The sequence below is a fragment of the Heptranchias perlo genome, chromosome 30 (genome assembly GCF_035084215.1).
Source record: "Heptranchias perlo isolate sHepPer1 chromosome 30, sHepPer1.hap1, whole genome shotgun sequence".
Lineage (NCBI taxonomy): Eukaryota > Metazoa > Chordata > Chondrichthyes > Hexanchiformes > Hexanchidae > Heptranchias > Heptranchias perlo.
In genome coordinates this window covers 29,184,664-29,202,064 of record NC_090354.1, presented here as the reverse complement: position 1 = coordinate 29,202,064, position 17,401 = coordinate 29,184,664, and the positions used below count along the sequence as shown (strand labels likewise).

General features: G+C 39.5%; 1 protein-coding gene across 2 annotated transcripts in view; it reads right to left on the bottom strand.

Annotated features, from left to right (window-relative positions):
- The window catches only part of tanc2a (tetratricopeptide repeat, ankyrin repeat and coiled-coil containing 2a), an 826,495-nt gene that overhangs the window by 40,305 nt on the left and 768,789 nt on the right, over positions 1 to 17,401 (bottom strand). For both annotated transcript variants that reach the window (XM_067969114.1, XM_067969115.1), the window contains 7 exons: positions 13,220 to 13,456; positions 12,572 to 12,757; positions 11,694 to 11,787; positions 3,847 to 3,980; positions 3,609 to 3,732; positions 1,241 to 1,416; positions 85 to 217 (listed from right to left, as the gene is read on the bottom strand). In XM_067969114.1, the coding sequence (XP_067825215.1) occupies positions 85 to 217; positions 1,241 to 1,416; positions 3,609 to 3,732; positions 3,847 to 3,980; positions 11,694 to 11,787; positions 12,572 to 12,757; positions 13,220 to 13,456 (1,084 nt within the window). The remainder of the gene's footprint in view (positions 1 to 84; positions 218 to 1,240; positions 1,417 to 3,608; positions 3,733 to 3,846; positions 3,981 to 11,693; positions 11,788 to 12,571; positions 12,758 to 13,219; positions 13,457 to 17,401) is intronic.

Genomic DNA, 17,401 nt, shown 5'->3' with positions numbered 1-17,401 from the left:
TGCGCTTTAATGAAAAGCGAACCTATTCCAATAAGTCTAATGACACTCATTGCAGGGAGGGGGGACTGTCTCTAAGAGGCCTACCTATCTTGGCTCCTTTCTTCAGGAGGGTGACCACCACTGCTGTATTGCGGCACCCCACTGCTCTGTCCAAAGGCCTCATGCCACTGTAGTCCACGTGCTCAATCATTGCTCCATGGTCCACAAGGTACTGCACCTGTCACCAAGTTTAAGAAAAACGTACATATCAAGGGCTTAAATATTCCAGTAGCCTTAGATCCAGGATCTATCACTTTGGTCAAGAACAGCAGAAGGATACACAGACAACAAATCAGTCTGGGGGGAAAAAATATATATCTTTCAGAATCTCGCCACATCCCTCAAATCTTTTGCCAGAATCTAGAAATGAATGGTGAAGGAGAGAGGAAACAGAAAAAAAAGGCAATGATGGAAACTGGAGTGGAAAAACTTCTCCCCACAAACAAAAAAAGGGCACATAAAGAGGAAAGAGTAAGAGGCATTACCGAATAGCATTCAAGATAATTGCAAGATCAGTGTGTTATCAGGATTACAGTAACTGGGCCAGTGGCTTATGGATTAAACCCATTAGTTTTTTAAGCATTTTGATTCTGCATCAGCAATTCAGAAAATAATTTCTGAATGTCATTCAGGTCAATAATACATTGGAAAAAAAGACCATTCCACAGTTTTGAATACCATTAGAAGTAGAACCATTGTCATCTCCTCTCCCCCCAATATACATAAAGCTATTTGCAACCATATTAAAATATCTCTTAAATTGGTATTCAGATAAAACAGTGCGTGCTGTTCAAGCTTCAAATAAAGATCACATTTTTATCGTAGGCCAAGGAGATAGTTAAAAGTATTTGCCTCCATGACACAATATATAGCTAACCAGTCTTAGGGAGCACAAAAACATTGCTATTTTTAATGACCAATTAAGATTTTTTGCACAGTTGAAAAGGCATTAGTTTTTTCAGTTCTGTCTCATTAGATATTTAAAAACAGATTATTAATGTTTTTAAGTTTGAGAAAAACAAATTAACAATGCATTTGATGAAGTAATCTACCCCCCAGTGTTGGTTTCCATGCTCCCATCCCATCCCTCCATTCTGGCATAGCTGGTAGAAAAGAGAAATTCCAGAACTCCAAAAATAAAGTATAATGAGCATTTATACATTTAAAGTTAAATTATTCACATATATTCACAGATACTTACAACATCTGCATCACCATAAAATGCAGCAAGATCCAGAGGTGTACGTCCGTTTTTATCTGCATGGTCTGTGGCAGCACCTCTCTCTACTAAGGACTGAACCACAGGCAAGTGACCCTTCAGACATGCCCAGCTGAGGGCAGTTAATCCCTCTTTATCCATCAGTGAAAGTGCAGCTCCTGTAGTACACAGACAATACACAATGCAGAGCAATTAAAAGAGATGTGAGGCATCCAGCAACCATCTAGCTTCCTGACATGGTCTTCATTCATCACAAACATTATAAAATACACCGTTGAACCTTTGTACAATTTCAGGTTATGAAATCCATCACATATGCCGAGCATCACTGCCTTATTTGGAAAAACAAATCAATTAAGAAAATAGACAAAACCTTTCTGTATCATGTCTGCTAAGCTCCCTCACAGAGGCACTGGTTATTATCTTGTTTTTCAGGCCATTTGAAGACTTGATGACCATTGATCTGATTCTTTGAATGATAGAAGGTTTATAATCAACATGACCTACAAACACAGTAAATTATTGTATTTTTGTTGATGTCAAATAGTAACACATTTTACAGCCTGATATGGGTTTCAGAAAAACAGCAGCACTACAGCTGGCTGCTGTACACTGCATTCCGATTATCTTGGGACTTTGTCTTCCCTCCTTTTACATTGCTTCCTTCTTCAGGTGATGAGGCGGACACAATCTGGGTTGCAGACATCTTATACATTGGTTGACACCTCACTCAGTGATAATGCATTTTAGAAACAGGTGGCCACCTCAAAGAACATGAAGATCCCAAACTTACTGCATCCTTCACAACTGTTGTACATGCAGGGTCATAGCAAGAGCATTATCAAATCTTTTCTCCCTACATCCTCTTGGTTACATCAAGCCCTATACCATCCGAAAGAGACTGGGGGAGGACAATCGGCTCTCATTCTTGCACTGATGCTCCTTTCAGCTGCTTGCAGGAGAATAGCCTCAGAATTATTTTTCTCTGGCCTTTACTCATGTTCCAATCGTTTCATTGATATTTGCCATAATTGATAGGTTGCAGTCTGCCATGGCAAAAATGATAGAATAAACTGCATACTATGGGTTTCACTGATTTGTATATTTGACAGCATTCAAATACCATACCGGGCTCATCTGCAATACACTCAGCAGTACTGGTAATAAATGCGTTACTGTGAAATTGCTGTGTGCATTATTTTGACGAATGTTAACTTGTTCACTTTAACGGAGTGAAAAATGTACAAAAACAGCACACAGAGGAATTAATTTCATTCAAACATCTTAATGCATTCATTACAAACTGTTATGGGTATTTCTTAGACCTAGTACCCTGTTGAAGATGAATAAGAATAATGACTGCAGAAGAAAAGGCTTTCCATCTGCACAGGTTTCATCTAGTAATAAATTCAATGATGTTCATTACAACAGGAAGTCAAAAGCATCAATTTCTTTTCAAGGCGATTTTAGGTCTTGCTTGGTTTGACAGCACACTTACGTATGATAGAGACAGAGCAAACAGCTCAGCAGTGGTTGTCATAGGAACACTTGTGGAAGCAAAAAATGAACCACCTCATGACGTTGGTAACACATATATCCTCAAGGCTTATATATATAGGAATACAAATGCCTGGCAGTGAGATACAAGGCAATAGTTGAATCAAATGGATCTGGTGATGTAATTAACTGGAAGAGAACTGGAGTAATTTTCAACACTGGAATCCCCTCAATTATTACCTTGCACCTTTTTCTGCCAACATTTTTGGTTTTTTTATAGGATACATACTAAATAAGGCTACATTTCTTACTGAAGCTCTTTTTAGTTGACCATGTTTAATTTTAAGTAGTATTTTCTTTAGTTGTTAGGGAATGAAGTTCACAAATTATAAAGTGAGGCAGATAAGAGTGACATGCTGGGTCAACTGAAATTGAGATAGATAGATTTTTGCTGGGCAAGTGGATCAAGGGATATGGCGAAAAGGTGGGTAAAACAGAGGTGAAGTACAGATAAGCCATGATCTCATAGAATGGCGGATCAGGCTCAAGGGGATGAATAGCCTACTCATGTTCCTATGTCTAGGCCTACATATGAGGAATGGCCACTTAAGTGAGACTGTCGATGTCTGGGAGACTGCTCCAGCAAGACTCAACACTTTCAGGAGAGGAGGTGGTGAACTGCGCTTATCCCATTATCCAAACTAATCTACTCGCATCTAACTTGGAGCTGCACCTAGTTTGATATAAATTAATCCTTATGATCAGCATACTATCATGCAACATTTTTCTGTCTTGAAAATTTGAAGAATTATAAAATGATTGACAATCCCAACAATCAGTGTCTGAAACTAACCTTGTGCAAGCAAGAACTCCACTGTATCCAGATGTCCCTCTGATGCCGCCATCATGAGAGGGGTCCTACCCTGCTTGTCTGCCATATTTGCATCTGCACCATGAGTTAACAGCAAATCTACGATCTGAAAGCACATACAATCCAGAACCATTTTCAGGCAGTTCTTTAAGTAAATTTATAAAAAAAATTATAGGAATTCTCACAAATCAGTGAGAAGAGGCTGAGGTAATCGCCTCACCTGCCAGTGTCCTTGTCGCACTGCACTGAACAGTGGGACAATGCCCCGTCGGTTGGACTGCGACACTGCTGCTCCTTGTTCCAATAGCAGTCTACACACTTCAAGCTTTCCTCGTCCAGCTGCAGCAGTCAATGCTGTGAACAGATAAACACATCATTTCAGAAGAACATAAGAATTTTCAGGAACAAGATCATTGAACCTAACAGGTCCACCCCATTTTTGAAAGACCTCCCCATCTTCTAACCATATTGTTCAATTCATTCTCTTTCCAGAAATGCATCTGACTGCTTCCAGAACCCTCTTCTATTGTCCACTTCAATGGCTTTCCCTGGCAACTGATTCCCCTTTGTGGAAAAAGTTTTGTCTGACTTTCTGTCTTACTCCTAATTTTTTAAGCTTTTGTCCCCTCAAACATTATCACAATCCCTTACCACAGTAAAGAAATTGCCTGGATTACCTTTTCAAATCCTCTTTTGCATGTAATTACCCCGAATGTACAGCACAGAAACAGATCATTCGGCTTAACTGGTCCATGCCAGTGTTTATGCTCCACACGAGCCTCCTCCCTCCTCTCTTCATATTCTCCACCTAGTCACTTTAAAATCTTCTCTTTTCCAAAGAAAATGGGCCCAATTTATTAACGTTCCCTCATAACTTAAATTCTGACTCCCAGAACCATCTTCATTGCTCAGCTCCGTACCTTTCAAGAAGAAATTCCATCCAGGTGACCAGTACTATACACTGTACTCTAGAGTCCAGCACCTTATACAAGTCATAAAAATTATAGAATGGAACATCATAAAAGTGTTATTACAGCAATAACCCTTTGAGTACCAAATGCGCTTTTACATTTCAGTTGCATGTTTTCAATACATTGCTAAAATATTCCATAACGTTTTGAAGCTGATTTATAGAATGCAAGTCATACATTTGGTTGGAAGAGAATTAAAAATTACAGGTTTAAGTCTCAGGTAAGAGAGTTGCAAAACTGGGGCTGGGTCACTGGATGGGATGTCACACAGAAGTAAAGGGTCAGCAATCATGGAGCTTAATTAGGATTGACCATGTATTAACCCCCAGCCAAGAGTATCCCACCTTCACCGGTGTAGTAGAACGCAGGTGGGACAAACATGACCCACGAAATGGAAGAAAACTGGGGTGAGGAACTAACAAAACTTTTAAAAAGCAGAATGAAAGGAGAACAATGTATGCTGGCCGTATTATTTCCCAGTAATAAATGTTGACGCTTCTTAATAAAATTGCAGTGATTAAGTTTGTATCATGAAGCCTAATGTGGGCCCTGTCACACATCTCAAGCACATTGGCTCAGTGTCCATAAAGACAGACTCTATCAACAAAAAAAATTAAAATTAAAATTAAATTAACCCATCCCATAACATTCACAGTATGGATAAACACAAAGTAATAGACACCCTACTATTACTTCAAGACTGCAAGTTCACTTTGTGGTTAAGGTTCTGTAACAATTGCTCAAACTTTGCTCTCATGGTTTTTGATGTCAGCAGAACCCTTTGAAGAGATGACAAGTATTTAGACATTTCCAACAACAACTTGCATTTATATAGTGCCTTTAACATAGTAAAACGTCCCAATAGGAAGGTAAAAACACTTCATTTACAAAGTCACACTAAACAAAGAACTATGTGAAAGCAGTGAGGAAAAAAACATTAAACTGTTTTTGTCATTCAGATACTGACTGACTAACCCATTGTGTATTTCTAACATTTTTCATTTTATTAAAATTTAATCCCTTTAACTAGCCATGCCCAAACCTAATAAAAAGTAATTTGTTAAAAAGCTCCAATTTACTTAGTTCCATCGTAAATTCTGAAAACACCAGTCCTGTCAATTGGAGGTCTGATACATGACTCCTTTATTTGTCTAACATATCTTGCTATAGCCTGGAAGCAGGTGAAGGAATGATCTGCAATCTTCTCATTCTATTAGGAAAACATTTTACTTTGGAGAAATGTTGAAGCAAACAAGAACTTGAAGTGGTCTGAATTCAACCAATTTTCAAAGAATCAAATTTGAACTGTTTCAGATTTTTCCTTAACTGTCCTATATTAACAAAGAACCTCTGCACAGGTATGGCACCGCTCTCTTTACATTTCCCAATGATATCCAGGCTGGTGTCTGCAGATGGAGCCAACAGCAACAAAAGTACTTTTTGAAATACAGAATAAAATGGAGAGGAACGTTGGAGACCCTAGTGGTCTCATGGTGAATATCGGCTGATCCCTGGAGGTGTGGGGTGAAAATGCCTCATGTTGTCCAGTGATGTTGGAAGCCCCATTTGATCATTCTTTGCCTTAAAGAATACACTGGTTTTCAACCATGTTTGCTATGTTTCTTGGCTCTGGCGATGCTAACCATTAATCTGCTTTTATGTAATCAGCAACATTTTTGCTCTCAGTGGGTACTTCATGAAAGAATACACATAAAACAGGACTGATCATTAAACTGAAAATAAAAATAAAAGCACCAAGTTATTTTCAGAATATGATTTCTAAGCAGTTTTGGGAGGAAATTACGGGCGACTGAACAAAATTTTTTTTGAAAGACAATTTGCCTGTTAGATCATTGACATTCATTAGAGGGCACTATGGAGATGCTTTGGAAATCATTGTTTGGTCTGTCGAAGGAAATCTATTTATATGAGACTGTTGTGATTGTTCCTGTGTATAAAACTGACCACTTTGTAAATTTGTGCATCAAATCCATATGTTATGTGATCTTCCAACAAAGACAGAAATAAGAAATAAATAATATAGCAACACTACCAAAAGATCCTCTCATTCACTCCTCACCTGGTTACAGGACGAGTCAAAAGCCATCAAAACAAGAGATTATTCACAAACACTCATATCAGGATGGATTCAAGATGTGTTTTGGTGCTTTTTTTTTTACACAAAGTATAAATAACCAAAAGCATGGTCAAAGAAAAAGGTTTTTTTAACAGCAGAGAGGCAGATGACAAGGCAGAGGGAACAGGGCAGGTGCAGAGTGGCTATCAACGGTGGGGTGGAGACTAGGAGAAGGCTGGAGTTAGAGGTGTGAAGGGTGCACGTGGGGACATAAGGCAGAAGGTTAAAAGAAATCCAACTTACTCAGTTGCTAAGTTAGTATATCCAGGCACACAAGCATGCATGAATCTTCTGTACTGCACTAGCACTAAGCCTGTGGTATAAAGCTGCTGATTATACAGAAATGAGCAGCCTGGCACTGGTGCTGAAGACACTGGAAAGAAGTGATCTCACACTAAGCACAGCACAGTGGCCTGGAGCCAATATCTAAATTTGAAGCATCGAGTTTAAAAGGTACTCGAATGATTTGCTGTTCTGATGATGAAGTTCACATGATATGAAACAGCTTTCTATTCCTGTCTGCTCTTTTATAACTTCATAAATCATTCTGGCAGTCGGAGGTGAGCAAACAGAACTCTGGACACGCTTTCAGTAAACATGCACAAGCTCTGCTTTCTCTTGGATCACTCTCAGAAATACTTCCAATACTGGGTTACTTCATGCAGTATAACTGGACAATAGTCAAAGCACTTGGGGCAAGTTTTTTCCTAGCTTTGGTGAATTGCAACTTAACAGCTTTCAAGTAACATCAGTCTGCTTATCCTTCCATCTCTGACAGCTTTCATCTTATATTTGTTTGCTGCATCTGGTCATTTGTGACCTTTTGTGGCTTTTTTCCCACTCCTCTTAGATTAATTCATTCAGATCAAGGTGTTTTATTCTTGTTCCCACTGATTACAGATTAAGTGCAGGAATGACTAGCCTTCACCTTTATAAATGTCTCTCATTTTACTTCCTAACATTGGGCCAGATTTTGCCATCAAAATAATGGTGAGACTCATAGCGCTTGGTGTTATTTATGCACGAATGGTACAGCAACTTCAGGTGAGGAGTAAATGCGTGGTTAAACTTTAGTATCCAAAAGTTTCTGTCCGGGTTGCATCGCTCCGCCAATAGCTTCGCAAAAACTGCATTTCGCTGCCTGGCTCACCATTGAAATGCATTGAATGGCATGGAAGTTTCTGTATATGCAAGGTATGATTAAGAGGGGAAAAATAGAGAATGAGAGCAAACTTGCAAGGAACATAAAAGTGGACTGTAAAAGCTTCTACAAGTATGTAAAAAGAAAAAGATTAGTGAAGACAAATGTAGGTCTCTTACAGTCAGAAATGGGAGAATTTATAATAGGGAACAATGAAATGTCAGAGCAATTAAACAAATACTTTGGTTCTGTCTTCACGGAAGACGACACAAATAACTTCCCAGAAATGCTAGGGAACCAAGGGGCTAGTGAGAAAGAGGAATTAAAGGAAATTAGTAGTCGTAAAAAATAGTGCTGGAGAAATTAATGGGACTGAAAGCCGATAAATCCCCAGGAACTGATAATCTGCATCCCAGAGTACTAAAAGAGGTAGTCATGGAAATAGTGGCTGCATTAGTTGTCATCTTCCAAAATTATATAGATTATGGAACAGTTCCTGCAGATTGGAGGGTGGCAAATGTAACCCCACTATTTAAAAAGGAGGGAGAGGGAAAACAGGGAACTACAGACTGGTTAGCCTAACATCAGTAGTAGGGAAAATGCTAGAGTCTATTATAAAGGATGTGATAACAGGACACTTAGAAAATATCAGCGGGATTAGACAAAGTCAACATGGGTTTATGAAAGGGAAATCATGTTTGACAAATCTACTGGAGTTTTTTTGAGGATGTAACTGGTAGAATAGATAAGCACGAACCAGTGGATGTGGTTTATTTGGATTTTCAGAAGGCCTTTGATAAAGTCCCATAAGAGGTTAATGTGCAAAATTAATGCACATGGGATTGGTGGTAATATACTGGCATGAACTGAAAATTGGTTAACAGTCAGGAAACAGAGAGTAAGAATAAATGGGTCTTTTTCCGGGTGGCAGGCAGTGACCAGTGGGGTACCGCAGGGATCAGTGCTTGGGCCCCAGCTATTCACAATATATATCAATGATTTGGATGAGGGAACCAAATGAAATATTTCCAAGTTTGCTGACGACACAAAACCAGGTGGGATCGTGAGATGTGAGGAGGATGCAAAGAGGCTTCAAGGCGATTTAGACAAGTTGAGTGAGTGGGCAAATACATGGCAGATGCAGTATAATATGGATAAATGTGAAGTTATCCACTTCAGAAGGAAAAACAGAAAGGCAGAGCATTATTTAAATGGTGATAGATTGGGAAATGTTGATGTACAAAGGCACTTGGGTGTTCTTGTACACCAGTCACTGAAAGCAAACATGCAGGTGCAGCAAGCAGTTAGGAAGGCAAATGGTATGTTGGCCTTCTTTGCAAGAAGATTTGAGTTCAGGAGCAAGGATGTACTACTGCAGTTATACAGGGCCTTGGTGAGGCCACACCTGAAGTATTGTGTGCAGTTTTGGTCTCCTTACCTAAGAAAGGATATACTTGCCATAAACGGAGTGCACCAGACTGATTCCTGGGATGGCAGGACTGTCGTATGAGGAGAGATTGGGTCGACTAGGCCTGTATTCACTCGAGTTTAGAAGAATGAGAGGGGATATCATTGACACATGTAAAATTCTTACAGGGCTAGGCAGATTGGATGCAGGGAGGATGTTTCCCCTGGCTGGGGGGGTCCAGAACGAGGGGGTCACAGTCTCAGGATATGGGGTAGGACATTTAGGACTGAGATGAGGAGAAATTTCTTCACTCAGAGGGTGGTGAGCCTGTGGAATTCTCTACCACAGAAGGCTGTGGAGGCCAAGTCACTTAATATATTTAAGAAGGAACTAGATAGATTTCTAGACACAAAAGGCATCAAGGGGAATGGGAGAGAGCGGGAATATGGTATTGAGATAGAGGATCAACCATGATAATATTGAATGGCGGAGCAGGCTCGAAGGGCCGAATGGCCTACTCCTGCTCCTATTTTCTATGGTAGGTATGAACTAAACTCACCATAGAAAGTTAAGTCTTGTCCATTCGAGTCTAAGTACTCTTTACGATGTGATAAGTGTTAATTACTGTCAAACAACCTCTCTGGCACTGAAAATTAACGATTACTTGTGGAGTCTCTCTCATTCCTTCAGGTTTTAATTGTTGTTGGAGATTTTAAAAAATGTAATATTTTAAATCTTATTTTACTTTTCCTTTCTGTCTCTTTTCTCCCTCTCTTAATCCAGTCTTTCTTTCCCTCTCTTTATTGCTCTTTCTGTACCGGATTTGGCATTGAATTCACCCACTCTAATTTACACTTTCTTCTTTGTCGTTCCTCTGTTCATTTCTCAATTTTTCTACCTGATTTGTTAAGGAGATACCCCGTCGCTTGCCCTGTTCACTCAAGTCCCAGATGCCATTTCCCTCACCGCGCCGTTATCAGCTCACACTTTCAGCAACTTGCCACGCAAAAAATTTAAAAACCTAAACTTGCAAGGGCAGGCCTAACTAACAGTAGATGCGGTTCGATGACCTGCTACAGCTAAATTTGGCCCATTGTGTTACACATGCACAAAAAAGGAACTGGGTAGGACACTGTTCTCAAAATGGTATTGAGAAAATGTCTCCTTTAGATTCGGGGCTCCTTTTCCTCCCTAGCCTTTAACGTCCAGTGAAAATCAGCACTCAGTGCAGGAAAAATTGCGGATTTGAATCTGTACCCGATGGTTTGAACCTGTTCCCTATCCACTCAATGCTGCAGCAACTGGGGTACACAAACAGCCAGAGACTGCTTCAAATTGCTGAAGCCTATAATAATTTCCACTTGACTTTTGCTATGAATGTTCATTATAAAAAAAATAGGGAGTCTGACAAGACATTCGATTGCAACCTTGGAATAGTTCCATTTTAGATTAAAATCAATATGGGACTCTGAATTCAATTCCTCACTGTAATGGTTTAATATTTTCAACTGACAGAAAAGGCTCCCTCTCACAGGAATACATGCAGTTTTTAAATTCCAAACAAAACTCTGAGCTACAGACATGCTTTGAACGCTGACCATGTCAGGTTTTTATTTAATTTAATATTGCTGCCGAGTACTGAATTCAGGTCCAGCACTGCTGGCTGTCCTCCAGTAAAGTAAATCTTGCACCAATTGATCACTTTTTTTTAAACTAATGCAATTTGATGTTCTCTCAGCACTTCAGGTACTGTAATCTTAGGAAGCCTAGCAGTAAACTGACTAGATAAAAATATAATTTATCCAATTTGATCTGTTGCATCAAGTTAGTCAGTAATAAAAAAAAGCCAGGCATCATTGGACACAATGGAGCAAACTGCAGGCAGTCTGATTTGAAGACTGTGTACACGTGAATTATTGATGTTTGATCTGTTCTGTGATGTTGACTTTAAACCCATTTGATCAATGAGTGATAGATTTATGACAATTAGTCACCCGTACTCAAATTGAAACTTACTTCCAGTGCCAGCAAGTCCAAGCTGAGAATGCTTAGGAAAAGTTAACACAATTAATTGTTTCCAGTAGCATTCAAAGTACATAAGAACAGTCTTATGTAGAGTACAGACCTGGGACAAATCTGGAATTTGAATATTGGAACCCACAGTCTCAGTGTCCCAACACAATACCACTCCATTATAGATCAGATCCTTTGCATCTAAAAACAGTGCTGGCACAAGCTTTACATCTGGAACAATGCTGGTACAGGTCAGGCAGCTGGAAATTCACCACCAGCATTTATACATTGCTATAGTTTTAGTACATGAAGCACCATCACCAACGGAGTTCTACTACCAGTATATAAACACCTATACACAGCTGTGATTTACTCAGTGATTTGGGCCTGTAAATACCTGTTTCTCCCCAAAGAGTATCAAAACTGTTAATCTGAGCTCGTTCCACTTCTTCCTCATCCTTCTCCGGTAGATCCAGTAGATATGAGACAATCTGAAATAAAGTGCAAAAGAATATCACAAGAACGAAAATAAAGGTAATTTCTTCCTGATTTTTGTGGGTCACAACCTGCATTGTCTAATTCCAGCCAAGCAAACAAGTAGACATTCTATACTACTCTACATCAAGACTTCTTTACATCAATGAGTTATGCCATCAGGTCACTTAAAAGAAGCATTCCATGCCAGCAAACCACCTATTATCTTAGCTTTAACCAACTTCAGAAGATTGTGGTTCCAAGTATTCGGACTGTCTGTAGCATACTTGAATTCACCTGTTCAGGTTTAGTGAGTTTCAAGTGCTCTCAATCAGTCTTTTAGCCAAAGTATCACAGGGTAAAGCATTTCAAATGCACCTTTCCCAAGGTAACTGTGGAACATCACTGCCCCCCACCCCCTGCTGCTGATGGTGGTTTTACAGATGCCTTTGTGGAGAACAAATGAGACCACAGTTTCAAATGGTCAACCTCTCCAGTACCATGATCGTCACTGAGATGATGCATATGTGACCAAAGCTGTAATTTCGAAAATCAACTACCGAATCGTTTTTGAACTTTTTCACATCTCACCTAGTTCTGAAGCTCTACAAATATTGGTCAGAAAGCTGATTGTGGTGTCTTGCCCTCTCTGTGGGAAAAGCAGCTGGCACCTCCCCACCGTGTGGGTAATAATAAATTTAAAACGTACACATCACTCTGACAAAATACACCAGAGCACATACTTGCTATGCCATCTTATTTTGTAAAACAATTAAAAAATCCACACAACACATTACACACCTCAGTATATCCCATGCTTGCTGCAGCAATAAGTGCCTGCTGAACTGCCTGGCTCTTCTTAAACACTCCTTGCTGTTGCCCTGCAAGTGTCCAATCAGCCTGGATCAGGAATTTAACCACTTCCAAGTGGCCCCGCAGTGCCGCATGGACCAGAGCACACTGCCCGTTCTTATCCAAGTGGTCCACCTTTGGAGACGAGAAATCAGTCAGCTCAAACATGAATCTCAGAACCACTGTTGTCAAAGTAATGCATTAGGAAGATTTAACTGAAGATTTGTTATTCCTTCAGAAAGCAAGTTTCACCAGTCTCAGTCGGGACATCTTTGGCCAGAGGTAAATGGGAGTTGCTAGGGAAGGAGGGGTTTCCCAAAGTACTCTAGCACAGTAGTTGGCCAAGAATCAGCATTGATCATGACCTTGGAAATGTCCACAGGGTATAAAGTACTGATGGTTAGGTCCAAAATGAAGAACTGTGCAGGTTCTTGTAAACCTCAGGAAATCTCTATTTGAACCTCAATAAGGACCATAGAAAAATAAATATCTGAATAACAAAGGAATAGAGCAACTAAAAGGTTCATTAAGGAGATTTTAAGCATAGTTTGCTACAACAAATCGATGTTTGACATTCAATAAATTTTCAAGACTTACCTTTGCACGTCTCTTGGACAAAAGATGGACAACAGTGAGGTGACCAGAAGCTGCTGCATATCCCAAGGGAGTCAATCCACTCTCTGAGCAGGCATCCACGTTGGCTCCAAACTCTAGCAGGAGTGCAACCATGTCTGAGTAACCAAGATGGGCCTGGACGCACAGTATTGGGGCGTTGTTCAACACCTCTGTCCGGTAATTCACATTGGCACCGCCCAAAATCAGTAAACGACTCACCTGGTTATTAACAACATTCTCAGTGTTAGCATGATAGCATAAAATAATAAATCACATGCTAGATCATCAGAGTAGGCCAGCAGCATGTCTGCAGTTGCTGTACAATGAATTTGTGGGCTGACAAGATGTGGTTGGTTTAGTTCATGTGTATTAAAATTGGATAAGTCATCAGCAAGATTTCATTTGGTCAACCCTCTCCCCCCAATAACTGCAATAAATTTGCAGCTAATGTGGTTACTCTATTTGTTTTCCTCACTCTGTAGAAATATGTCTTCAATAAGTTCACATTTATAGTGAAAAAGGACACTCTCCACCATAGCATTAACAATTTCATTACAATTTCTGCACACTTGTTGTATTGCTGAATAACATAATTCTGAATAGAATTAAAACAATGTAGAGAACCAAATATGAACACTTTTCAATGTTAAACCACCTTTCATCGGTGGGGTCTTATTTTTCCAAATGTAGTTGATTCCCCACAAACAAATGAACAGACCATCAAAATGAGGGAAATCATGGGGCCGTGCCCCTTCAACATTTTAAAAATTATGTTGCATATAATTGGTGGTTAAGTCCCAAATCAGGATTCTTGGTCTGTTGGGAACAGTGGCTTGAGATAGCTACATATTAATAGCAACATGGATTTAAACTTTATGTGCAGGTCACAAAGTTTCCTGGGAAACATCTAAGTGACCCATGAAGGCAAAATAGCTTGGACATTCCTGGTCTATTCATTTATACAAGGATGATATAACCAATAAAAAATTTAGTTTCCTCAGGATTAGCTGTTAAGGTTAAAATGTCTATTTCACTTATTTGGTTGCGCAATTGCCACATGTTAAGGTTCTAGTAGCTTTATGAGATGTGCCCATAGCACAGTCAAAATTATTTCACATCCCCCATTATTTTTTTACATTATTTTATTGCCAGATTCTTCCCATGTCTCTCCCTCTCAGAGGATCACCTGCGTACAGCAAAGAAGGTAGCACAGTCCACTGTTAATGGTGCCTTGGGGTGCCAAATCACCAGTTCTCTCCCATCTACCCCCTCCCTCACCAGTGAAATGCTTCACCCATTCATCTCAGTTGAGAATTGAAGAATCCCATCACCGCTGATCCAGGCAGATTTGAGTGACTATTTGAGTAACAAGTACCCTGCTGAATAACTACCCATGGAGGTCCAGTCACTGAAGACTGATTAAAATGTTTGTCTGCTTGTTCATCCTGGGGGTGGTTTTATAATATGCTGCAGCTGAAACTCAAGGATTCTTTCCGTTTCAGCGGCAATCATATTCATAGCTTGCATTAAAATCAAATACTTATGTTCCTAAACAGAAGAATATGTTATAAAATAATTATATTTATTCCATAGATGTGATGAAAAGATCACAGCCAGCAAGACATTGAAAACAGGCTTATATTTTGCATAAGTCAAAGTTCCAAACCACCAGAACTAGTAATCTGGTTTATGTCGAACACGATTGGAAAAGGAGGCCTCAGACTGATACTGACAGTCAGTGAAAGATTAAACTTTCATCTTTCTGAAACTCCTCTGTATTTATGCTCTACATATAGATAGAAATTAAATATTGTCTATTCAATTTTGGAAATGATAATCAATTCCTAAACTCCACCTGCCACCAATCCTCAGTCACCATCAGCAAAAATATAGCACAAGTCATTCACAGTGTAAGAATGTGTTTATAGAAACAATGTTCCCTCCAGCTTTATCTAACCTTATTTTTCCAAAACAAATGGTGCACTTACCTAGGGATCCATTGGAGGTTCCACAAAAAGTATTTCAAACTGAAGAATGAGTTTCACCTTCAGTAGTATTTTTGAGGTACAATTTTTCTCCTCCCAAGGATTTGCCAGTACTGCTTTGAGCCAGCCAACAGTACTGCTCCGAGCTGGCTAACAGCAAATGCTGGAGAATAATTGAGAGCTTTGATTTCCTGTAGGTAAGTGCTTAGTCTTTGTTCAATGCAGGAACTCCCTGCATGTGCAACGGTAGGCGAGTCCTACAAGTCTGTGGCAGAGTATGCAGAGCACCAACATGCTGTGCCCACCTTGATGCCCATCATTTTATTTGGAATTTTTCTTCCAAAGTGCAGGAACAACAGTGAGTGCTGCTGATACTGTCAAAGGAATTAGCTTGGAGAAGCTGAATTAAATTTACATTGTTGCAATGGTATTTGCTGAAGCACCCCAAGTTAACTATCTTTATTCATGTTAGTTTAGTTCCATTACACTGATGGGTTCTGTATCCCGGGTTCTGTATCCCTTCCCAGCTAGTTTCCTGATGATATAGAGCAACATCCACTGTTCAAACAAAATGCATTTTAGTAACTCAAAAAGCAGAAAAAGCTAAAAGATGTTAATCATTTTTTAGAATTGTTGCTAACTTAACGCTTGGCTGGGAAATTAGTTTTTAAACTACATATTTGATGGAAAAACCAACTCTGGCCTCTTGTGCATCTCCCACTTGCTTTGCCCCACCATTGACGGTCGTGCCTTCAGCTGTCTAGGCCCTAAGCTCTGGAATTCCCACCCTAAGCCTCTTCACCTCTCCACCTCATTCTCCTCCTTTAAGACACTCCTTAAAATCTAGCTCTTTGACCAAGCTTATGGTCACCTGTCCTAATATGTCCTTAAGTGGCTCGTGTCAAATTTTGTCCGATAACGCTCCAGTGAAGCGCCTTGGGTCATTATACCATGTTAAAGGTGCTATATAAATGCATGTCCTTGTTGTTGTTGTTGTTAATGATGAGACAGCAAACTCACAAAAAATTTGGCTCTTTGACATCTTACAGTCAAGTAATGTGCTGACACATCCTGTCATTAAGGCTTTGCTGTGTTACAGGAAGCGTGTTAAGTGCAGTACATGCCAGCTATTTGATGCCATGTGTGCAAATGTAATTGGCTTCATTAATAAAATATGATAAAGTTAGATTACTCCATTTTGTTTTCGCTATTATTGAGTCACCATGAAACACTGGAAACAACAGCTTAATAAACTGAAGTTGCTATTTAAAAATTCCCCAAATCACCACAGAATAATACATTTAAAAAGCTTTCTTGCAGTAGCATTCTTTATTCTCTAAACTGTAGTTTCCTCCCAGCCCTTTAGCCGTGGCCACGGGGATCATAGAAGCTGGTATTTGAAGAAAATATTTTAAAAAACTTGTTTTCATCACTTTAGTACTGTGTAAAAGATCACATGAGGTGGTACTTAACTAGCAAGACCAAGTAGGTCCCAGGTTTGAACTCTTGTCTGTGCTAATTTAGCCAGTCTCAGTCAAGGCTGTTTTGGGGAGTGACAATTGGTCCCAGTATATCTGGACTGGGAGTCTGGTGTAGGAGATTGGTCAGCACTTTTGGTCCGATTGCTATTCAATATTTGCAGTTTTGAAAAATGTCTGAGCAGAGGTGTCATCAGTCTCAGCTATGATAACAGAGCTGAGTGACAGCAGCAAAAAAAAATAAAAAGTAATCACTTAGTCATTCAATGGTCTTTGTAGAGCCCTTTATAAAAATGCCTGAATTTTCCTCAACTGCACAATGAATGCTGTGAAAATTCTGTCCATTATACCACAATATTCAAAAATACAATTACCTGATTGATAAGATAGCTTTAAGCTTGAAACTCGCAGGAGGGATTACATTACCAATACAACTGGGAGGCATTAGGGGCTAATTCGAATGTATAATTCAACCAGTGAACAATGTTCCCGTAACTTCATAGGATCTCAATTATAACAATGGAAATACAACTTCACAGGCTTAAATCTTGACCTTCAAAATCAGCATAAATAAGGTCATTTTTACTTATCAGTATTTTGAAACTTCAGCGAGGACAATGTAAGCTTCGTATTGGTTTTATGTATTTTGCTTCTCCTGTGTTATTTGGCGCTGCCCGGCACAGTTAAGCACCGACAGGCCT